General features: G+C 35.1%; 1 protein-coding gene across 2 annotated transcripts in view; it reads left to right on the plus strand.

Annotated features, from left to right (window-relative positions):
* The window catches only part of TLL1 (tolloid like 1), a 174,475-nt gene that overhangs the window by 132,420 nt on the left and 20,516 nt on the right, over positions 1-21,539 (plus strand). For both annotated transcript variants that reach the window (XM_036240610.1, XM_036240611.1), the window contains exons 13-17: positions 3,909-4,104; positions 5,861-5,986; positions 8,110-8,270; positions 11,068-11,248; positions 19,920-20,045. In XM_036240610.1, the coding sequence (XP_036096503.1) occupies positions 3,909-4,104; positions 5,861-5,986; positions 8,110-8,270; positions 11,068-11,248; positions 19,920-20,045 (790 nt within the window). The remainder of the gene's footprint in view (positions 1-3,908; positions 4,105-5,860; positions 5,987-8,109; positions 8,271-11,067; positions 11,249-19,919; positions 20,046-21,539) is intronic.

Raw genomic sequence — 21,539 nt, forward strand, 5'->3', positions numbered from 1 at the left:
CAATTTTTAGGGTATATACCTAGAAGTGGGGTTTCTGAATCATATGGGAATTGGATTTTTAATTTATCAGGGAGCCTGGGAGAGCTTTTATTGAAACTATTGTCTAGAAATTTTGGAATTTTCAGAGCTTTTTACTGCAGTAGATTTTTTGCAGTGTTATGTTGGAAATTTGGTTATAAACTGGAGGCAAAGTGTATGGATGGGTCCTATGCGTGGGCATGGTCCTTCCTCCAGGCTGGCCCTCCTTCAGTGTAGCACTCAGCACACTGACCACATAGCTCTGCCCCGGCCGGCAGTTTTAGAATGACAGGATGACCACATTAGCTGACCTTTAATTGATTTAGTTCTTGCTAATTAGGAACCACTCAGCTTTTTCATGCTTCCTCTCTAACCTGCCAGTAAAGGCATGAGCCCCACTACATAATGAAATGTAATTTCAATCCCTTCTGGCTCATCTATAGACTTGTTCTTTTCTCTTTGTATTTGCATCCACTTCTAATATCACTTAAATATCAGTTTTCTAAAAATGTTCGATGCTTACTATCATTTTCATTGTGTTTTCTGTGTACATGTTAGGTCTGTTAACATTGAGATAAAGTTGGCCACATTCATAAATGGTTTATGCTCTGATTACCTTAAAGGCTGTAATAAATGAACATCATCATTATCCAAACAAATTTATTAGATGTGCAATTGTGCGTGACGTTGCATTCAGGTCACATACCTATGAACTGTGTCCACGCTGTAACTCAAGAAGAAACTGCTGTTTGTTTTTTTATTGTTTTTATAAATCATTGAACTTGGTGTTCTTTTTCTCATGGAGTTTAAGGTTACAGGCATAGCATCAATGGACTTATTCACTTTTTAGCTTCAACTATGTTTATTTCTATTCATTCTGTATATTACTTAAGTAATTAATATAGCTGGAGAAAAAGTCACACAATGACAGAAATAAAATATCTGAAACTTTCATTTGTGTTCACCATCATTACTTCTGTGGACATGTAGTTGAAGAGATATAACTAACACCAATACATTTAGAATTATTGTGCTGTTCATTGTGCTGGTATTGCAATTAGGATTAATTCAGTTAAACTGGAAAAATATGTGAACAGAGATCATTGAGGTCGTTGATAAGATATCTAAGATTGTTGTGTGAATAGGTAATGCATTTCTAAGCAATTCGGCAACCATAGCCTTTACTATGTGAGAATACAGTGCATATTTCTATCATTACTCCTAACACCAGGTGCTAATATTTAAGACGTAAGTGATATGTAGTTCGTAAATAAGTACTAGTGGAGTCTATCCTAAAGTTGGTCATTGTTATGCATTCTACCCATAAAATATTTATCCTTGTGTATTATATAAAATATTTAAAATCATAATTTTTACTAAATAATCAGTAAATATACTTTAAATTAAAATTCAGAGTGCTTTATTGTATATCTGTTAAAAGAACAGACTGAGTTTTATTTACAGGGAAATATATCCCATTATCTTATTTTCTTGAATCACTGAAGAAATACAAACTTTTATTTCATTTTCAATAGTGTCTATTTCATTTTCTCTCTTGTTATACTGCAATTTGCAAAAGCAGTAATCTCCTCAGAATAGTCATTTAAAAGCTTTTAAAATTAATCTTCTTAATTTTTATGTGACGGTCATTTTGTTTCTATTCCTTGTCCTGCTAGAGGAGTTCCTTCATTGTGTGATCTCTCTTTCTTTACTCTTCTAACTCATCGCCCCTACACCCCCCAGTGTGATTCACGGGCAGGAGCACTTCATTCTGTGCTGCTCTAAGCAGGTGCAGGCAGAATGACCTGCTGCGACCTTGCGTTACTTCCCCACAGTTTTGTCACTAGTCCAGTGTTGCTTATTCTTTTATCAAGCCCTACACCTTGAGAGTTTTAGATGTTATTTTATATGTCCCCTTGACTGAAGGTAGCCTTTCCAGATGGTCTTTGGCCATCTGGAAATGGTCTCATATTTACGGAGAACTTTGATTTTGAAAAGAGTATATTAAAGACTAAGGGAAGAGGGCGTATACATAGCTGGTCAGATTGGCCTGGTCATCCCCATAACTAATTAAGTGACTACTGCCTTAGTTACTGCTAGCCCTCCCTCACCTTCTCTCTATTTAAACAGCTACAGTCTAAAAAAAAAAAAAAAATGTGCTTTAAAAATGAGATATTCTTTATATTAAATATTTTCCATTCACTCCCATAACTTCACACACAAAGAGAATACATTTTTAGGAGCAAGTCTGGATTTATGAATAAAACTTAATGAGTCTGATGGAGCAAACTTCACGCCTCTGATTCCCATTTGTCTTAGCTCTTGTTCCACTTCACTTTTCTCCATAAAATGTATTGCTTTCTAATATTTTATGATTTAATCATTTTCTTGTTGATCGTTCCCTTGCTGTCTCCACCAGGAGCATCTAAGCTCCAGGAGGGCAAGGCTCTGCCATTCTGCTGAGTGGTGCGTACCAAGCAGTGAGAATGGGGCCCAGCATACAATAGACACTGGCTGTTTGTTGACACAAGGATGGAATCCTGACTCTGATTAGGAAAAAGAAAGCAGCAAATGTAGTCCTTAGTTCTAACCATATCTGTGCTTCAAAATCTATTTTGTTCTTTTTGTCTTTAGGCTACTTAATTTGAAGACTATCACTGTTAATGTTTAGCAATTTGGGAAACAGATTCTTCAAGCAACTATACCAATATTTTTGTGCATTCTGGTTGTAATTCCATGAACGACCTTATTTTCTGACACTCATCTTGTAATGGGAGAGTTCCATATATCAGCAAAGTGTATGTCAGGCAGTGATTGACAAGATGGGATACTTTTCATGGTTTTCTAGCTTCAAATACTAATAAGCAGTTGACTCTATTGAACTTCAGAACTAGTACCTCTTCTCAATGAAAACATAAAAAGTAAATATTTTATTTAGAAATTGTCTCTCCACTTTTAAAGCACTTTGTAAATTTTGGCTCTGTTGCTTTCAGAAGTAGGTCCAGGAACTTACAGTTCTCCATTGGTTTCATACGCCAATAGTCTGATCTGACCTTGGCATTTAGTTGTTTAAGGAGAGCAGTTGAGTTCTGCCAGCTAATGTGTGTTGAGGGGGCAGTGGATGTTGATGTAAAAAAGCTTGTTGAAACCAGCTGTGGTACTTGGAGAAGGGGGTGCTGGCCAGAGCTGATTCTCTCTACATGTAGCTGTGCCAACTGTCGGTAAAGAATTCCATAGACTAGGAAGTCGTGTCGCTCACATTATCAGATTTTCCTTTAAAAAGATATTTATAGCCCTGGCCAGTTTGGCTCAGCGGTTAGAGTGTCAGCCTGCGGACCAGAGAGTCCCGGGTTCGGTTCCCGCTAGGGGCATATACAAAAAAAAAAAAAAGATATTTATAACCTAAAACAGTGCTGTATTTGCCAGTAGAACTTGAATGCAGCTTTCTTTGGGTAAGATAGTGATTTTCTTGATGAACAATGGGAAGTTTTTATAACTATGTTTCTGAGCAAATTTTACACTGCTTTTAGCATAATCTGGCCCAGGCTTTTAATATCATTGTGTGTATGGATATTTTTTTCAGTTCTATTTTCTAAAGAATTACCACTTGTATTTTAATTGTTTTTAAAAGTAGTTAACTTTTGTTGACCCAGATGTATGCAGACATATTATTCTGTAGATTTGTTTTTTATCTCTCCATGTCTGCCAGAATATGACCTTTATTCATGGGAAGTGTAGATACTACCCTGCAAAAAATGTTTGCATTTGATATAAGTAATCTGTTATATGACCATATCAGTATTATGGCACTGAGAATACATAATAATATTTTTATAGAAATCGTTTTATCTATTAATGAGATATATGTTCACATGTTTTTATTCTTTAAGATTGAAAGACATGACAACTGTGCCTATGACTACCTGGAAGTTCGAGATGGGACCAATGAAAACAGCCCTTTGATAGGGCGATTCTGTGGTTATGATAAACCTGAGGATATTAAATCTACCTCCAACACCTTGTGGATGAAGTTTGTCTCTGATGGGACTGTGAACAAGGCAGGGTTTGCTGCCAACTTTTTTAAAGGTAATTTGAAATGTGAGATTTTCCTTGTCAGGGATCAATGTGATATTTAACTTTGAGGTAGGGGACAACTAGGGGTAAGGTTTTGTTGAAAGTTGAATTATGCACTGTTCATAAGGGAATTTTGATGGGTTTTGATTGAAAAAATTATTGGTAAAATACTGGAATTTTTTACTTTTTAGCACAGGGTAAGAGTTCCATTAGGATATTCTACTATTTTTTTAAAGAAATAGGAAAAACAAATTTCAGAAAGGAATATATAGACTGAGAGAAAATATTTGCAACACAGTTCAGAAAGGATTCATACCTAGAAAGGGGTTTACTGACTTGCAGTTTATCAATTTCTAGGTGGCAGCATTTCCAAATCACCCATTACAGAACGGCTTTCACTGCATTGGAAATCATTGGTGGCCTCCTTGGTAGAATATCTAAAATGTCTTTTTTTAAAAATTTTTTTGACAAATAATTATTACTGATATGATACTTAAAATTTATTTTTATATAAAGGGTTATTACTGATAAACCTTAATTCTGAGTTATGTATATCTAAGTTTCAGTTTGTTTTTCATGTCCCATATGTGGTGCATATTACTAAAGTAAAAAGAAAACTATTTTAGTGCAAATAATATCAAATATGCATTTAGAAAATCTGTATTTGCTTATATTAGGTGTATCATTGTAGAATAAATTATTTTATGGGAAGAAAAAAAGGTTTTCTCTACTGATTTTTATAGAATAAGGGATGGATTCCGTTATGTTGTAAATATTTAGTGTGATAAATATCTACCATTTTTATTATTTAGAGAACAATGTATAATGGATTTTTCTAAGAGTTTCTTAAGTATTTATCATATGAATTGAAAGGCAGAGAACCTTGGCACTTTTACTATATATATTCAAAGTATTTATTAGAATCTACATTTACATGCTTTAAATCTTCTCTGTGTGTTATATTTTATGGTAGAGAAGCATACTATCAAGGTTTTCTAGTGTGATATTTGTATATTTGGTTATCAAAAATGCTTTTAGTGTTCTGCTGATGTGTAATTTTTCCAAAGAATATTGTTTGCTAATTTCCTAACTCACAATAGGTTGTACCTGAAGAATGAGATTGTAGAGTAGCTTGTCATATGTTTTTTAAAAGGAGAATATCTTTTTCACATATACATTTTATATATCTTTTCATGTTTTCACGTATAATTAAAATAGTACATTTGTTTGTAAAAATATGGAATTATTATATTTTCTGGATTAATATGTCGATATAAAAATACTGAATGCTTAACATTTAAAGAGGTCCAGTAAGTTTCTGAGTTTTTTCTTTTCTTTTATATTCACCATAATCTATTTCTTTCAAAGCATTCTTTAGGGTATTTAGCAAACTAGACTGTGAAATCAACAGGTGAAGCTGTGTATTTTCAGTACGTTTTTCTGTTTTATTCTGAAAAAATATCTAGGTTTTAATAATTCCCTTTGACCTTAAATTCAGGAAAAAACACATTCTGTGTCTGACCTTCAGTTGGCCCTGTCCCTCATTTCTAGTGCGTCTCTCGGTTCTTACACATCTTAGGATGCAGTGGCGTGAATTCTCGTGTGTCGTCTAGCAAGGGCTTGCAAATTGTTCCTGCTCCTTCTCGGGAGCAGTTAATTGTCTCCGTTTCATTCAGAGTATTAAGCATATCAATTTTTGGAAAACTCTTGCACCTTAGCGTATAAAAACAAAATACCCTAGTCGTTCTCCATCTCGCCATCTCTGCAGAGGAGGACGAGTGTGCCAAGCCGGACCGCGGAGGCTGTGAGCAGCGCTGCCTGAACACGCTGGGCAGTTACCAGTGTGCGTGTGAGCCCGGCTACGAGCTGGGGCCCGACAAAAGGAGCTGCGAAGGTACGACTGCATTGCACGTGGGGGTCCCTGCTGAACCCCCTGCCCGAGCCTGTCCTTTCTCCAGTCTAATTCTCTTTCTCTCTTTCTGCCATCCACCTTCCTTTCCTTTCCTTCCCCGTATAGTGACTTCTTCCCTCAACTAGTAAGACTCAATGTATAGTCACAGCTAATGTGACACTACCTCGGTTCTTGTTGTAAAATCAATCATTTCCTCCTTTGTTACCAACCAGGGAATTGTTTATCTACCTACCACCTGTCTGCCTGTCTGCCTGTCTGTCTGTCTGTCTATCTATCTATCTATCATCTATCTGTTTATATAATCTATATATATTTCTGTTTTTATAGCTCTCCGGATCTAGGTTTTTATCCATCTGTCCATCCATCTGTCATTTATTTTTACCTTAATATAATTTATGGGAGTGTCTCCCTTAAAATCCTGATTCTGAACCATCTTTTTATTTCTAGAATCTAGTACAGTCAGACATAAAGTGAGAACTAAATGCATTTTATTAGTAAAAGATGCATAAAGACATTTGGTCGTGGTTTCCACATTTCCTCTGTAATTCTAAGATGAGATTTCTTATTCAGTGTTTGGTTCCGATGCCCTGGGACCTCTTCCTTCAAAATGTGAAGCTGACTCTTCCATTTCCCTGTTCTACACTGTAGTCCTCGTACTTGAATAAAAGACAAAACAAATAAACTGATTTGCCTTTCCCCATTCTGTTCCTCATTCATTCCCCTCTGCACTTGTAGCACTTTAACATTATTCATATGAATGTTTTTTGTTTTTTTTTTAATCCTCACCGGAGGATATTTTTGCATTTTTTGTTCAGACAGAGCGGGAGGGAGAGAGAGGAAGAAAGAGAGAGAGAAACATCGATGTGAAAGGGACACATCGAGTGGCTGCCACCCGCACGACCGACCAGGGCCGGGGACAAACTGCAACTGAGGTACGTGCCCTTAGCGGGAACCGAACCTGGGTCTCTCTGTACCGCAGGCCGACACTCCAACCGCTGAGCCAAACTGGCCAGGGCTTGAATGTATTTATTAAAGTTATTTTTGGTGTTTCCCACAAAAGTGTGAGCTCCCTACACATGAGCACCTTGCTCTCTACTGTATCAGTACAGGAGGACATAAAAAGTGGCAAAGGGGGCAGAATTATTTGCTTAATGAATAAATGTCATATCGCAGTTGACCTATTTACAAAACTCAGGAACTCTCTGTTTCTTCTTCAAAGTTCAAATTGAAGAGATATATATAAATAAATGAAGATATGTCTTACAGAGAAGGACAAAAGTAGGTTTACAGTTATTCAAATGAAAACTAATGCAATAATTAATAATAATACAAGAATAAACTCTGTTTCATATACTCATAACTGTAAACCTACCTTTGCCCCCCTCCCCCACACACATAAGAGCAGTTAAAGTAGAGAACGATTACTTGAGGTAACTCTTGACTCCCTAACAATTAATTGTCAGTCGTGTACAATTTGTATTCTTTTCACTCAGCTTGCACCTGACTTTGCTGAAGTCCCTTTCAATAGGGAAGAGAGGCCACATAAATAATACCTCTTTGAAACAGATCATCCAAAAGGGAAAGAAAACCAGTCGTTAAATGGAGTTTTTGGAATAACAACCATATTCTATTTACTATAGTTTATCTTGCCTGCTAGTCAGGCAACTCTATCCAAGAATTGCTTGTGCTGGGAAAAAAAGAGTTTAAAGAAATAAACACGTGTTTTGTTCTTACAGCATCAGACCATATTGTGCTTTATATATATCTTTTCATTGATTTTCACAATAACCATATGGTGTAGATATTGTCATACCCATTTAAGGGACAAGGATGCTGACACCCAGTTTTCCTCATATTGGTCAGAATGATCTAAAATGTTGTAGTATAGCCATTCTTTGCTTGGCTCCAAAGCTACAAAATAATTTACATGTGGGAATAGCTGATTAAAATCATACTAAAGTCTAAGGAACAGAGACTATAGCGCTCTAGTTCTTGAAAAATGTGGAAGGTAGTTGAAATTTAATGCAGAGACATTGGGTTATCAAGGGGAAGGCGCTAAGATAGGGATGACCTTGTTAAGGGAAAACTTGTTATTTTTCTTCTAGCTGCTTGTGGTGGATTTCTTACCAAACTTAATGGCACCATAACGACACCAGGCTGGCCCAAGGAGTACCCTCCCAATAAAAACTGCGTGTGGCAAGTGGTCGCACCAACCCAGTACCGAATTTCTGTGAAGTTTGAGTTTTTTGAATTGGAGGGCAATGAAGTAAGTGAACAATAAATATAATTTTTATCTATCATGTTTTGGGAATTTCTGAAGGCAAACTGGTAAACTAAAAATATGAAGAAAGAATGTGTTTCATTGGTACAATAGTATCAATGTTGTAGTCTTCCTTTGTCCTACTGCTCATTTCTGCAACTGCTTATTAATTCCTGTTGGGACTGGGTAATATTTTAGACTGTTTCTGGGAGACTGAAAATTACTGCGAGGGAGTTTTTATTTGGTGTATTAATATACAGCATTTTTTGATTTATTAAAGAACTCTGAGAAAATTAGGGTCAGCTTCATGTCACATAGACTTTTCTGAAAAGAAAATAAACCAAAATCCACTGGTTGAGTCATAACAAAAATGTTCTTTTGGGAGAATCTGGTATATTTGACTTGTGGAAATGAATATATTTTCATTACATAAGCAGATTTTTGTTATGAATGTGCTGCTGGTACTCAAATAAGGAAAAATTCATACTTTACCCTCAATAAAAGATGCATTTAGTTGATAGTCTTTGATTTACAAAATTAAAATTTTAAACCTCAGTAAAAGATGCATTTAATTGATACTATCTTTTCTTTATGGAAGTTTTCTGCTGTAAAGGTACAGTTTTCTGTCAGGTGACCACATCTAAACAAATGAAATAATTGACCTAACAGGCATTTCTGTGTGGTTTAAAGCTCTTACTAATAGCTTCAAGATAAAAAGAAGTTGCAGACTTTTATTTTTCCTTGAAGGCAATTAAAGTCTGAAATGTGACAAACCTTTATTTCAGGGAATTGTAGAATTTTAGGGATCAATGGACATTTTGAAATTTTCTTTATGTTATAAAACAGTTTTATGATGGAAAAGGCCACAGTGTATATTTATAGCATGATTTAGCCACATGGAACATTATTTTCCATTAATATTGTTTGAAATTTGGGGAAACTTAAATGAAGAAAATGTTTTTATAGAATTTTTAGAAAAGCTTTCAAGTGAGTAACTCTTTTTGAAAATGGGACTCTCCCTACCAGTCCGGTGGTGGGACGTGAACTTTGTGTTGAATGACTTCTATCCTCTCACTTTTCCCTAAAGCTATTAGTTGTGGCAGATACGAGATTTTAATTCATTCATTGATAAGTGTTCCTAAGAAGTTGGAAGTTTATATTCAGGAGGAAGGAGGGTAAATGGCTTTAGATAAATGGAGCATTGTGTTCCAAAAGCATTTTTCTCATGATAGTCTTTAGGTCTTTATTCAGGGAAGGACCCTTTACAAAGTCTGTCACAGATCTCAGAATCCTTAAACTTATAATGATGTTACTGTGTGGAAGGCTGTTACAAAATTCTGTGTATTTTCATAGTTTGATGTGTTAGCTATTTAAAATAAAGGCACGAGCAAAAACCTGACCTATAGAATACTGAATTAAGTTAAAACCTGGTTATTTTATTCATTAATTAATATCCAAAAGGAAAATCAATGTCAAACACCTTTGGCCTTGGCCCTCTCTAAACAAAAGTTGCTTCTGTAACAAAGTAGATAGAAAACTCATTTCATTTTTTTCTAGCAACATTTTGCTAATTTATCACCTAATTAATATCACAAGAATCAGTAACTTGAGTTGACATATTGCACAGTACAGATCATGCCCCAGGGTTCAATCATATGCATTGTTAAACTTGCTAATTACACATTTATGTAATAAGATCATTCACACAAGGTGTTCTTTAGAATGAACCCTGTCGGAACTTTAAAATTGTATTATGGAAACATCTGTTAGTGGGCATAAAATTGCTTAAAAATACCTGGCATTCACTCAACTTCTTCCATTTTGGTGGTGTTTGTACATTACATATAAATCCGATCTCATTTTAGTATAAATTTCTGCCTTCATCCCACTGTGTAGAATTCCTATTTGTTTGCAATCCTGAAGAGTAACTTCAACTCAAAGAAATTAAGAAATATCAATTTATTTGATAAGTTTGAAAGGCAAAGGATCCTTTTTATGACATACCAAGTGTCTATCTCACTTTGAAATTTCCTAATGGTGCTGTTCTGATTAGAATGAAGTTTCTGGGGGACAGCTCTGGACCCAGCCAAACTCCCCGGTGTTAATAACCACGATGCTACGCACGATATGTATAATGTTAGGCAAGGTATATAAAATTTCTGAGCCTCAGTTTTCCTATTTTTACTGTAGAAAGGATAATTTCTGGTGCTAATGGTTGTTTCATGGACTAAATGTACCAATTTTATGTGCTTGTCAGCATTAAATAAGATAGTACATGACAAGTTTTTCATAGTCCCTAGTGAAAATTTAAATATCTAAACGTTTTAAAAGAGATATAAGATGTGTGCTATGAATATATATAAATAAGCACACATTTGTGTGTGTCCGTGTGTGTATATACACACACACACACATATATATCTTGGAGGGAGATATTCAGAGAAAAATTCTTCTCACATCGGTCTCTCAAGGCTTTCTGTCCCATATTTAGACCCTTTCCTTGATTTTTTTCTTTATCTGTTAATTCCAATTTGACAGGGTTGCAAAGTACAGCATAGAGAATATAGTCAATTATATTGTAATAACTGTATATGGTGCCGCATGAGAACTCAAAATACCGGGGCGGTGGGGGGGAACCACTTTGTAAAATCTATGATTGTATAACCATTGTGCTGTACACCTAAAACCAATATAAAGTCATACCGAATGTCTGCTGCAACTGAAAAATAAAATTAAAAAAATCAATGTCAGCTATCTGATACTCTGCGATCTGGTGACTGCAGTAAGCATGTTTTCCCCCTAGGTTTGCAAGTACGATTACGTGGAGATTTGGAGTGGCCTCTCCTCTGAGTCTAAACTGCATGGCAAGTTTTGCGGTGCGGAAGTGCCTGACGTGATCACATCCCAGTTCAACAACATGAGGATCGAATTCAAATCTGACAATACTGTGTCCAAGAAGGGCTTCAAAGCACACTTTTTCTCAGGTAGCAGTCAGTGTTCACAAGCTGCATGTGTGTATCACGGATTTTCAAGGTGGATTGGCTTAAATCATAATGTCTTCATTGCATAAATGTAACTTGGAGGTACAAAGAGGGCACGGACATTGACCCCAGGTTGAACAATTTTTTTTACTTAACATTAAGATGTTAGTAATAGGGACCCTGTTGAAATGTAGCTGTCAAGCACTTAGATCTTATATAAACTAATCAAACATTATTAAGGCCAGTACAAGTAACATAAAATTATTATAATAATATTTTCATATGGTGACTTTACTCTTTACAAATGGGTGGAGATTATAATACCAAACTTCCCAAAACTGGCAGACGTCTTCAAAATAATTCAACTTTGTTTTTGGAATATAGGGTGTTATCTTAAGAACATATTTTTATTCTTACTATTTAGCAACATATTTCTCTTATTATTATATGTTTATTTTTATTATTAGCTGATATTAAAATCACATTTTACCTCATCGTCATAGAAGTGATTGCAGGCAGAGACTTAGAACTATGGAAGTGATCATTTTACTAAAAACAATATATTTGCAGGTATATTTAGCATTTGACACTTCTGTGTTTGGAATTTAATGTTTAGTTTCATGAACTTGGAGTAAAAGTTCTCTCTCTTAAAGAACTGAAATTTGATCCAAGTCTCCCAGTTTTAAGAAAGTATAGAGAAACATCAGTAAAATTCCTTTGTTTTCCCAATTTCATACTTTATAAAAATATTATTGTAAATTTTTAAAAATAGATAACATAATAAACCTTAGCGTAGCAACCTATTCTGCCTTTCAGATTGGAAAGCAATTTCAAGCAACTGAATTCCAATTATGTTTTAATATTAGGTAATTTGGATTGAGTTAATTCAAAGTCCATTTATCCCAGTCCCCATGTGTTTAAAATCAATGAGATTTACAATAGCCGGAGTTTGTTTGGAGTTTTCAGTGTAATTGAAGTTAATGGTTCACAAGCTCCACTGAAGTTCAAGTCATACACAAAAGTACACTCAAAATACAATGCATCTCGCTTCCTTGTTCCCCTTCCCTTCCTTCCCCCAGATTTAATTGCCTTTTAAAAATTCTTCTCAGGCATTCATTTAAGGTTTATGTTATTCAAAGTAGACTTTCAATATCCTATTTCAATAAAAGAAGACTTCCTGAGTCTTCACTGTTTTAAAAATATCATATATGCTGCAAATTTTAGGTTTCCAGTCATTAGAGATAAGGATTCTCATCTTAGAGCCACCTAAATATTATTTTAAAAATTGAAATTATAAAGTAAATACATTTTATCATAATATTGATAATATTCAGGATCCTTCTCACTTTAAATTAGTTATACATTTCATTTAATAATGCTTTTTACAAAGTGCATGCTGTGTGTACTGGTGACCAAGTATGATTAAATTTAAAGTTACGGAATATTTAAAGTTCATTCTCTGATATTTTTGGTCAGGCAGAACTTTCAAAACTATAAAGAGAGCTTACTTGTTTGTATCTTTAGAATAATGCTATTGAAATATTAGTCGTGCTACGTTAATTCTTGTAATATAGATACGAAGGCACATGCAGAAGATGCCTTTTTCAGCATGACAGGACATGGTCTTTATTTCTATCTCAGTGCAGCTATAAATTGTAAAATTATCTGAGTACCTTGGTAGTGCTAAAGCTCATACTGGTTAATTTGCTATAAATCACGTCTACTGATGCAGATTGTTTTAGGAAATCATCTCTGTTTTTAGTATTTATCAGTGCTGTATTTAAAAATTATAAATCAGCTAGGTGGCGATACTTCATATTGATAGCGTGTAGCCTAAGTTGTTCGGGGCATGTAGGTAGGTAAGTACAGTGAACAATGAAGTTCAAGGGGACATTAAACACCAAACCGTCATAGAGCTGCACTTTGAGAACTTCCTATGCAGACACACACTATCTCACTGTTATAGACACTTGACAGATGAAGCAGCTGAGCAGTTAAGTAAACTGCTTAGCATCACCAAGCATTTAAACCCCCACTTGTCCTGGTTTGTCTCAACTGTAAGAGCTGATCATGCCCTTTGCGACGGTGTTAGTTACATGTTACACTGAACATATTTACAACCTGAAAAACAACAGACATGATTTTCACCTATTAGATTAGTTTGTAAAGTCCAAGAAAATTGTCATTAAGTATAAACTTTCAGTGTTTTTGTTTTTTGTTTTTGATGCATTGAAAAGTCTTGGCAGTTGGTCAGATTCATATTTAAAATACTGTGGTTCTGGATGTAATTAAATCTATTTCACATTTAAGTTCCTGGGTTATACCTTTGCTCAGGGAGAGGGAAGATGAAAACATTGTATCTATAATAAAGAGCTGGTGTGGTGCTATCAAGAAATGGCAACAAATAAGGACTTAGGTTATTCAATGTCCTAATTATGATCATCTCACAAAATCATAATTGACAAAAGATCACCTATTTTAATAGATAGGTGCTATCCACACTGAAAATAGTATTTGACTTCTAATAAAACTATCATTATAATAATATATAGCCATGTGTTATTTTAATGATAAAGATAACATAATTGACTCCATGGTGTAAATTGTTCTCAATGATAAGATATGAATGGAAATCTCCGTAGGAAACTCTCTGTGCACTGTGCATACAGCTGAGCATGTGGGTGGGAGCCAACCTCTGAGCTGCTCTATAAAACTATCAAGAATGTTTGTATGAAGGTGGAGAGTTGGTGCATCACAGTTCTCCAATTTGTCTCAGTTTTCATTTGATTTAATTATAAAAATAATTTTAAGAGAGTAATTCATATCATATTTCTACCTATCAGTTACCCCAAATATTTCTAGATTTACAAATAGTACCTGATATACTTTGATCTTTGAGAGTTAAGAAATTTAAAACCTCATCTCTTTATTAATTAGTAAATACAAGTTAGAAATACAAGTTACTATTAATGTTTTTAGTTAAATTTTATCATTTTAATTTTACAGTTAATTTGTAACATTATCTTATTATAGACAAGTGAATAAATTTTACTTTATTGTATCTGTTAATCAAGTGATATTTTATGAAGACTTAGTCTTAAATGCTTCTGTTTGTAACCAGTGTTCTAAATATTTCAGAACTGGTTATGAATTTATGAAAACATAATAGTAATATAACATGTTCAACTATTTTTTCCATTCTTTTTCTAAAAACAATTATTAAATAAAAAGAAGAAACAATATTTGACAGTAGGTAATTTAATATTATTTGGAGAAGAAAGCTATTTAGAAGTGAATTCGAGCTTTCTTTCCGCTAAGTGATGCATCAAGGAAAAAGACGATGACATATATTTAGGTTTTTAATGTATAGTATACAATGAAAATATTTATAATCATATAGAGATTTGGGGTATTTTTTCACATAGCATTCCATTTTAAATAAGCACCTTATAGACCTAAGAAATGGAATTGGAAGAATGACTCTAAGAACTTATTAGCAGAGTAATTAATATCAATTTTCTGTCATAAAAAGTAAGAAACCATCACATATGAATTCTGATTTAATATCTTAAACTAGTCATGAGAAATTCTATAGCTTGAAAATTTAGAAGTTATTGTATCACACAACAGAAAATCTACAAGCTCCTCTACAAAAATTAAAGTGTAATATACTGTACTGATTCTAGAATATATTTTAAAAGCATTATAATGAAGTAATAACAAAACAAATAAGGATATTAGAACTATCAAACTAAAGTTATTTGGACATTATGTAGTATTATGTGTCTATTGAATTTTTAACTAATTAGAATATAGTGGTAGGCATTGTATTTTCTTGGACTGAATGAGGTTTGTTTCTAGATTAACGATAATTACTTACTTAATATGATAGTGAAACCAAACTTAATTTTATGTTATGTTGTATCTGAACACAAGTATACAAATAAGCACAGGTATACTCAGAACAAAGTTATTTTTCTTTTTCTTTTCTTTTTTTATCCTCATTCGAGGTCACTTTTTTGTTTTTTGTTCAAATAGAGTGGGAGGGAGAGAGAACAAGAGAGAGAGAGAGAGAGAGAGAGAAATATCGATGTGAAAGGGACACATCGAGTGGCTGCCACCTGCACGACCCAACCAGGGCCGGGGACAAACTGCAACCGAGTTACATGCCCTTAGCGGGAATTGAACCCGGGTCTCTCTGGACCGCAGGCCACGCTCTAACCACTGAGGCAAACCGGCCAGGGCCAAAGTTATTTTTCTTTATATGGGTTAAACTTAAAGGGAATATTAGTAGAATTTAATGCATATAAAAACATCAACATTGGGGAAATTGACATGTTTTTAAATTTTTAATTGTAGCATTTATATTTGGGGAATAATATAACAAATGACTTCAGGCAATGAGAGTTGAGCATAGACATTGTGCCTTCTTAGGCAACCTTGTATTAGTGCAAAGACTCAGTTATGACTTCTGCAATACTGAGAACTCAGAATGCGAAGAATAAACCTCGTTAAAGCAGTCTTCCTCATGGATAATTTTAATGGGAATGTAATCTGTCACTGATGGGCCTAGTGACTGGCTTCAAGGAAGGAAATAAAACCCAGATTTCCTGACTCCCAGTTTATTTGTGTCTGTAATAAATATCAGGGTCAGATAAAATGATTTGTGCACTTTTCCTGTCTTTAAATACAAGTGATTACAACTGACACGCTCCTTACCTTACCACCTTTCTCATATACAGAATTCCTTTACAGTGTTCTTCCTCTACCCCATTTCCCTCATGGAATGGGCATCGATATTTCAGAAGATATTTAACCTCATTTTGTCCTAACAAATCTTTAAATATCAGTGTGATTAATTTCAAATGAGAACACAGTTAAAACTTTCCTATGAGTTTGAATCCTGTTCCAAGATTTCATTAACGATATTTAGATATATGCATGTTTTAGAAAGAGTAAGTTGTCTCTGTTGTACCTCAGAGTTTCTTAGTGCTTTTTTGAAGGTGATTATTTATTCAGTAGTTTTGTGCTGAAACCTATGCATGCCATGTATGTGTGTACACATGCATGGAAGTGTATGTGTGTGTGTGCAAGTGTGCATGGGTCGGTTTATTTTATATTTGGGCATTTATTGGGAGTATATCTGCTCATACATGTTTCTGTTCTGGTGCACGGACCCTTCTTATTCCTACAGATAAGGAAGCTTTCTGCAAAGAGAAAATTTTTATTTTTGAATCTTGCAAGAACCTGATACAGGTTGCCACATCAGTACCATCCAGTATGTATTATTCATAAACGGATGGGCTCTGATAGTCCCAGGGATACTCTGCAGGCCTCTGATGGGAAATGCCACCTCCTCTGTCCCTTGTAATGGACGTGTCCTTCGTCTAACAGGAAGGAATGGAGAGTAGAGAAGTCCATTCCAATGAAGGGGGCTAATTTCCATCTGCAGAAAATAAATGTTTTTATTTCTACTCACCAAAACATTTATTTCTCTCACTAACAAAAACTATTTTTAAAATGTTGTGGCTACAGTGTGAAAATGCTAGAAAATTTCAAATAAATTATTGATTGACTTCTCAGGTGTTAAGTTTATTATACAGACATTCTGAGAAATATTTAAAACTCTGCAGCCTTCTTGGTTTTCTCCTTTGGACTTTTCAGTGTTCAAAATACTTATAATTTGTGTCCTAAGAGAAGAAAGGGAGAAAAAGTGAAAACATAATTGTGTTTGCTAATAGCTTTTTTCCCTGGTTTGATGACCTCTCCTACATAAGAAGTCCAGAATATATATTTGTGGAATTAGGTCTTTTATGATGTTGCTATTTCTCATCAATATAGATATTCTGAAATTACATTCACTTTAATTAGAATAGTTTATTTACTTCTATTCAAACAAATGTTTTTAAAAATAGCCTCACCACTACTTCTTAGACAGCTTAAAACATTAAGTTAAATATCTTCTTTATCTGAATGATGTAAAACATCTGGATGATTTTAAGTATTCCTTTGTTTACTGAAATTTTCTCTTTTCATAGGACTATTTGACTCATGGAGGCACAGTTTTAGATGCTACTTTGCTGGGCGCGATAACTTTCCTCTGCAGCTTTTACTTTCTTTATTAGACTAGTTTTGAATTTTAACTAAACTTTAGATTAATTCATACATATATTCTAGCATGTATCATTAATTTTTATGTAACTTTGATTATATTACAATATTAGGTGTAGGGACAAAGGCAGGAAACACCAATCACCTGGGAAACTGAAAAATCATAGATACTTAGACAATAATGAATGTATACAATCTTCTTCTTCCTCCTCCTACTCTCCTTCCTTCGTCTCCTCGTTCCTCTAAAAATTATTTTTAAAGTTATTATTTTTCCAGCACAACAGAAATATGAATAATTGACTATGAAAAAAAACAACACCATTCTAATATGATTGGTTTTACTTTCAACATTGTTTCTTTTTAGTTACCATTACCATAAGTCAGATTATGTTCTATCAAATCTAAATTAAAAAAAAAAAACTCTCCTTAGACATATCACCTAGTGACTTGAGATTTCCACTAGAATGAAGCTTCAATGTTAGAAATATTTTTTTGTATTGGAATTATTTTCATTATGAAATGACTGTGGATTTAGAAACTCAGCAATAATAGCTTGTGTTCATTCATGGTTTTATTTGAATAGTTTTAAATGTCTGATGTATGGCAGTTCGGACAGATCTAGATAAAAGAAGGATGCAGGCAATCCCAACTACCACAGGGTCCATCACTTAGCAACTACTCCGCTTACAGTCCTCAGATTGTCAACCAGCTCTCAGAGGTCTGGTTGACCTATAATACAAGCAAAGTTCTCTCTGGCTGCTTTATTTTAAGTACAACAAGCAATCATCATACAAACATTTTCATAGGGAATATGTGTCTATTTCAGAGTAAGAAATTCTAGCACCAGAAAATTTTAAATTGGCTCTTTCCATTTACCAAAGAAGTGTATTTCTATATCCACTCATGAGAGAGGGTTTTATGAAGCATCTTAAGAGCCTTTAGAAAGGTGCATTAAAATAATAAATTTAGATCACTTACTGCTTGCCTGTCTGAATTAGAATATATAGGTAGCTGCCACAGCGGTGGTAGGAAGTATGGTTTACTATTCCCCTTTCTGCATAAATCATTAATAACTCAAACTGTAATTTTCGTTGTTGATGCAAATAAGGGAACAGGGATTCCAAATTATTATAACTTTCTCTAAAATTTTACAAGGCTAATTTTCTACTAATGTCTAATTTCTATACATTTTGGTGTTTGATGTTAGATAATTATCTTTATTCTATGTTGTTGTTTTTTTGTCTCCATAGTACGTATTAAAAGTGTAAGAAATTATTAAGGATATGTAGAGAACACATAAATCACAGATATATTGGTCCTGATATGTTCTTTAGAATTTTGGGACTGCCTGTATGTATTTGGAATATTTTGATATTTCCAATGCATGAATATATCCCAGGATCATGTCTATACTATACCATGTAATCAGTCTCCAAAAGGAGAAAAATAGATGTATCCTTAAAAGTTACTCTCAGATACTTTGATAAAAATGTCTTTCCTAAACCCATCATCATAGAGTGAATATTGATTTGATAAAAGGTAAATACAGGCTTTGCTATTTGTGCACCACCATGCGCTCACAAATTCCCTTCGAAAAAATTAGTTGACAGTGTAAATTGTGAATTCAGCCTAACCTCTGATGACTGTCATGGTCCCTTTTGTTCTCTGTGCTGTGGGAGTGATGACAGTCTGAGTGACATGTCGTCATACATGTGTGTCACGAGCACTCTGCCAGTTCTGACCCTGATGGACAGCCGGCCATGAAATGAGAGCTGAGGGACATATATGGCTGACAATGCCTCTCACTGGATTGACTGCCTGCTACTCTAATTTGGTTTTTGTTCCTGTAGTGCCTTTGTTGGCTATTTCGTAGAGCTCATATGTCCTATTCTAACCTTTGCTTCTAGCCCAATAAAAGCCCTTTTAGGGAATTACTCTGCTGGAGTAGATTTTTAAAAAACATATAAATAGCTTTCTTCTTTAGGATAGTTTACTGATACCTTTTTCTGTCTTGCAGTATTACGAAATGTCCAGATTTATCAATGCTTAGCCTAACTGCAAAGTAAATGAAAATCAGCTAGAGTAGTTACACTAACTGATTTTTTACACCAGTCGTGGAAACTTGTTTAGCTTCTGTCTAAACACCATGGTTATTATATTAAAGGATTTCCCTCTACTTTAATACCATATTCAAGCTACTCACAATTTGGCATTTATTTATTTTTTATCGGCAATAAGTATTCAGGATTAATTGCTAAAAGACCTGGTCTTTCTCTGCCTCCTACTCAAAACTTCTACTCCTGTGGTAAAAGAAGATGACAAGTTCTCATCCTGGCTCAAATGACCTGGGAAACGCAATTCATGGCACAAGGCGCCAAGCTAAACAAGGACTGGGTAGAACTCAGACACTAGATTTTTTTGTTGTTTTTGTGTTTTATGTTGGGAACGGGAAGCAGTGGCTTAGTTTGCCCTTTGCCAGTGTTCACCACAACTAAATGATTCTCCCTTGGTATTCTTTGTTGTCAAAGCTGCTCACTAAACTACGGGGTGATCTCTTTGCTAGACAAAGACGAATGCTCGAAGGACAACGGCGGGTGTCAACACGAGTGCGTCAACACGATGGGAAGCTACGTGTGTCAGTGCCGCAACGGGTTTGTGCTGCACGAGAACAAACACGGCTGCAAGGAAGGTATGGCGGGCATGCGCTTTTCCTGGCAGCAGCTAGAAGTTCATGCCATTTGGGTAAAACACTGCTTCCAGGTAGAGTCAATCGTATCATGAGTGATGTTACTTTTGAGTGTTCAAATGTCAAAAAAAAACAAAACCAAGTGCGGTGCGCAAAGACCCAAGGCAAACTATTGGAAACTGCATATTCCCAAGAGTCTGCACTCCACACATGGCATTAGAATAACTTCATACCACAGACATAGATGCTGCTGTGATGGTATCTGGCAGCCAGAAAAGCACCACTTTATCCCCAGGTCTTCGTGGGACAGACCTTATAATAGTCTTTATATTTAAGCGGAATTTCTGCTGAAGTCTTTGCATTTGGTTTAGTTTCCCTCCCCCAAATATCGCATATATGTGCTCTACGAGTGATGCCACTTTAAATACCAGGAGAGGCAAACTCAAATGCCTACCAGAGGAGAGGCATTTGAAAATGGTAGCTACTCTGCCTTTTAAAGTTTTAAGTCTTGGTTTTAGAAAAACAAAATTAAACACACTAGTAACATAACAGGAGCCTACCAGTTTTTGGCTTTTGGGCCCCCAGGCTTTACAATAGTTCAAGATTTTAGAAAAACGACAGTTGCCAGTGTGAGCTGGATGGGCAAAAGAAATAGTTACTCAGTTTTTATTTCTTCCTTTGAGGGTCTGCTCCTGAATTTTCTACTTAACTTGGATTTATGCCTGTTTTGAAAGAATGGCTGAGGCAGATTTTGTAATCTGTGTCATTAGCACACGTAGATTTGTTAGTACCTGACTAGAAGCACGGCTAGACAGCAAATGTTTGCATGCACACTCGAATAGTATCTGAATTGGGCTTTGTTCTATTTAGTTCCATTCGAATATGGTCATAAGCAAGGAGGAGGGGAGGGGGTTAATGGGGAAAAAAGGGGGGAAATCTGTAATACTTTCAACAATAAAGATGCATTTTAAACATATTTGGTCATGGGTCAGGGTGTTTTTTTTTCTGGTTTTTATAGAGCTACTGACATTGCCCAGAATCATGTGCAAGTAGGATTTTGGTCTCTTTTCACTTTCATCTGTGAGTCTAGACCCATGGGGATTCTGATGTTTGTAACTTGGTCAAGTATTCTATGAAATCATTAGGCTGGGAAACAGGCCAAATTATTTTGCGGATACGGAAGGTAATTCAGAGCAAAAAAGAGGCAGCTCTTGCAGAGTATGCATGCGGCCTCGGGCTCACAGGCAGCAAATAAATGCAGATATCTTAGATCTCTGGTCATTACAGTAAGTATTTTCAAGAAAGACTTGTATAGGAAACTTTCTTTTAGCTAGAACTATATCCTGGTACCCCAATGAAGTTCATTTTTATTGCCAGGAAAGGGGTCAGATTTCCTTTTACCTCTGCTATCACGTGGGCAGAGTCCACAGTTCATCAGCGAGCCTCTTGGCTTTGTCTTGGAAAGTCTTTGCCAGATTCCGGAGACTCCACATTTCA

The sequence above is a fragment of the Molossus molossus genome, unplaced genomic scaffold, assembly GCF_014108415.1.
Source record: "Molossus molossus isolate mMolMol1 unplaced genomic scaffold, mMolMol1.p scaffold_m16_p_4, whole genome shotgun sequence".
In the NCBI taxonomy this organism is placed as follows: Eukaryota; Metazoa; Chordata; class Mammalia; order Chiroptera; family Molossidae; genus Molossus; species Molossus molossus.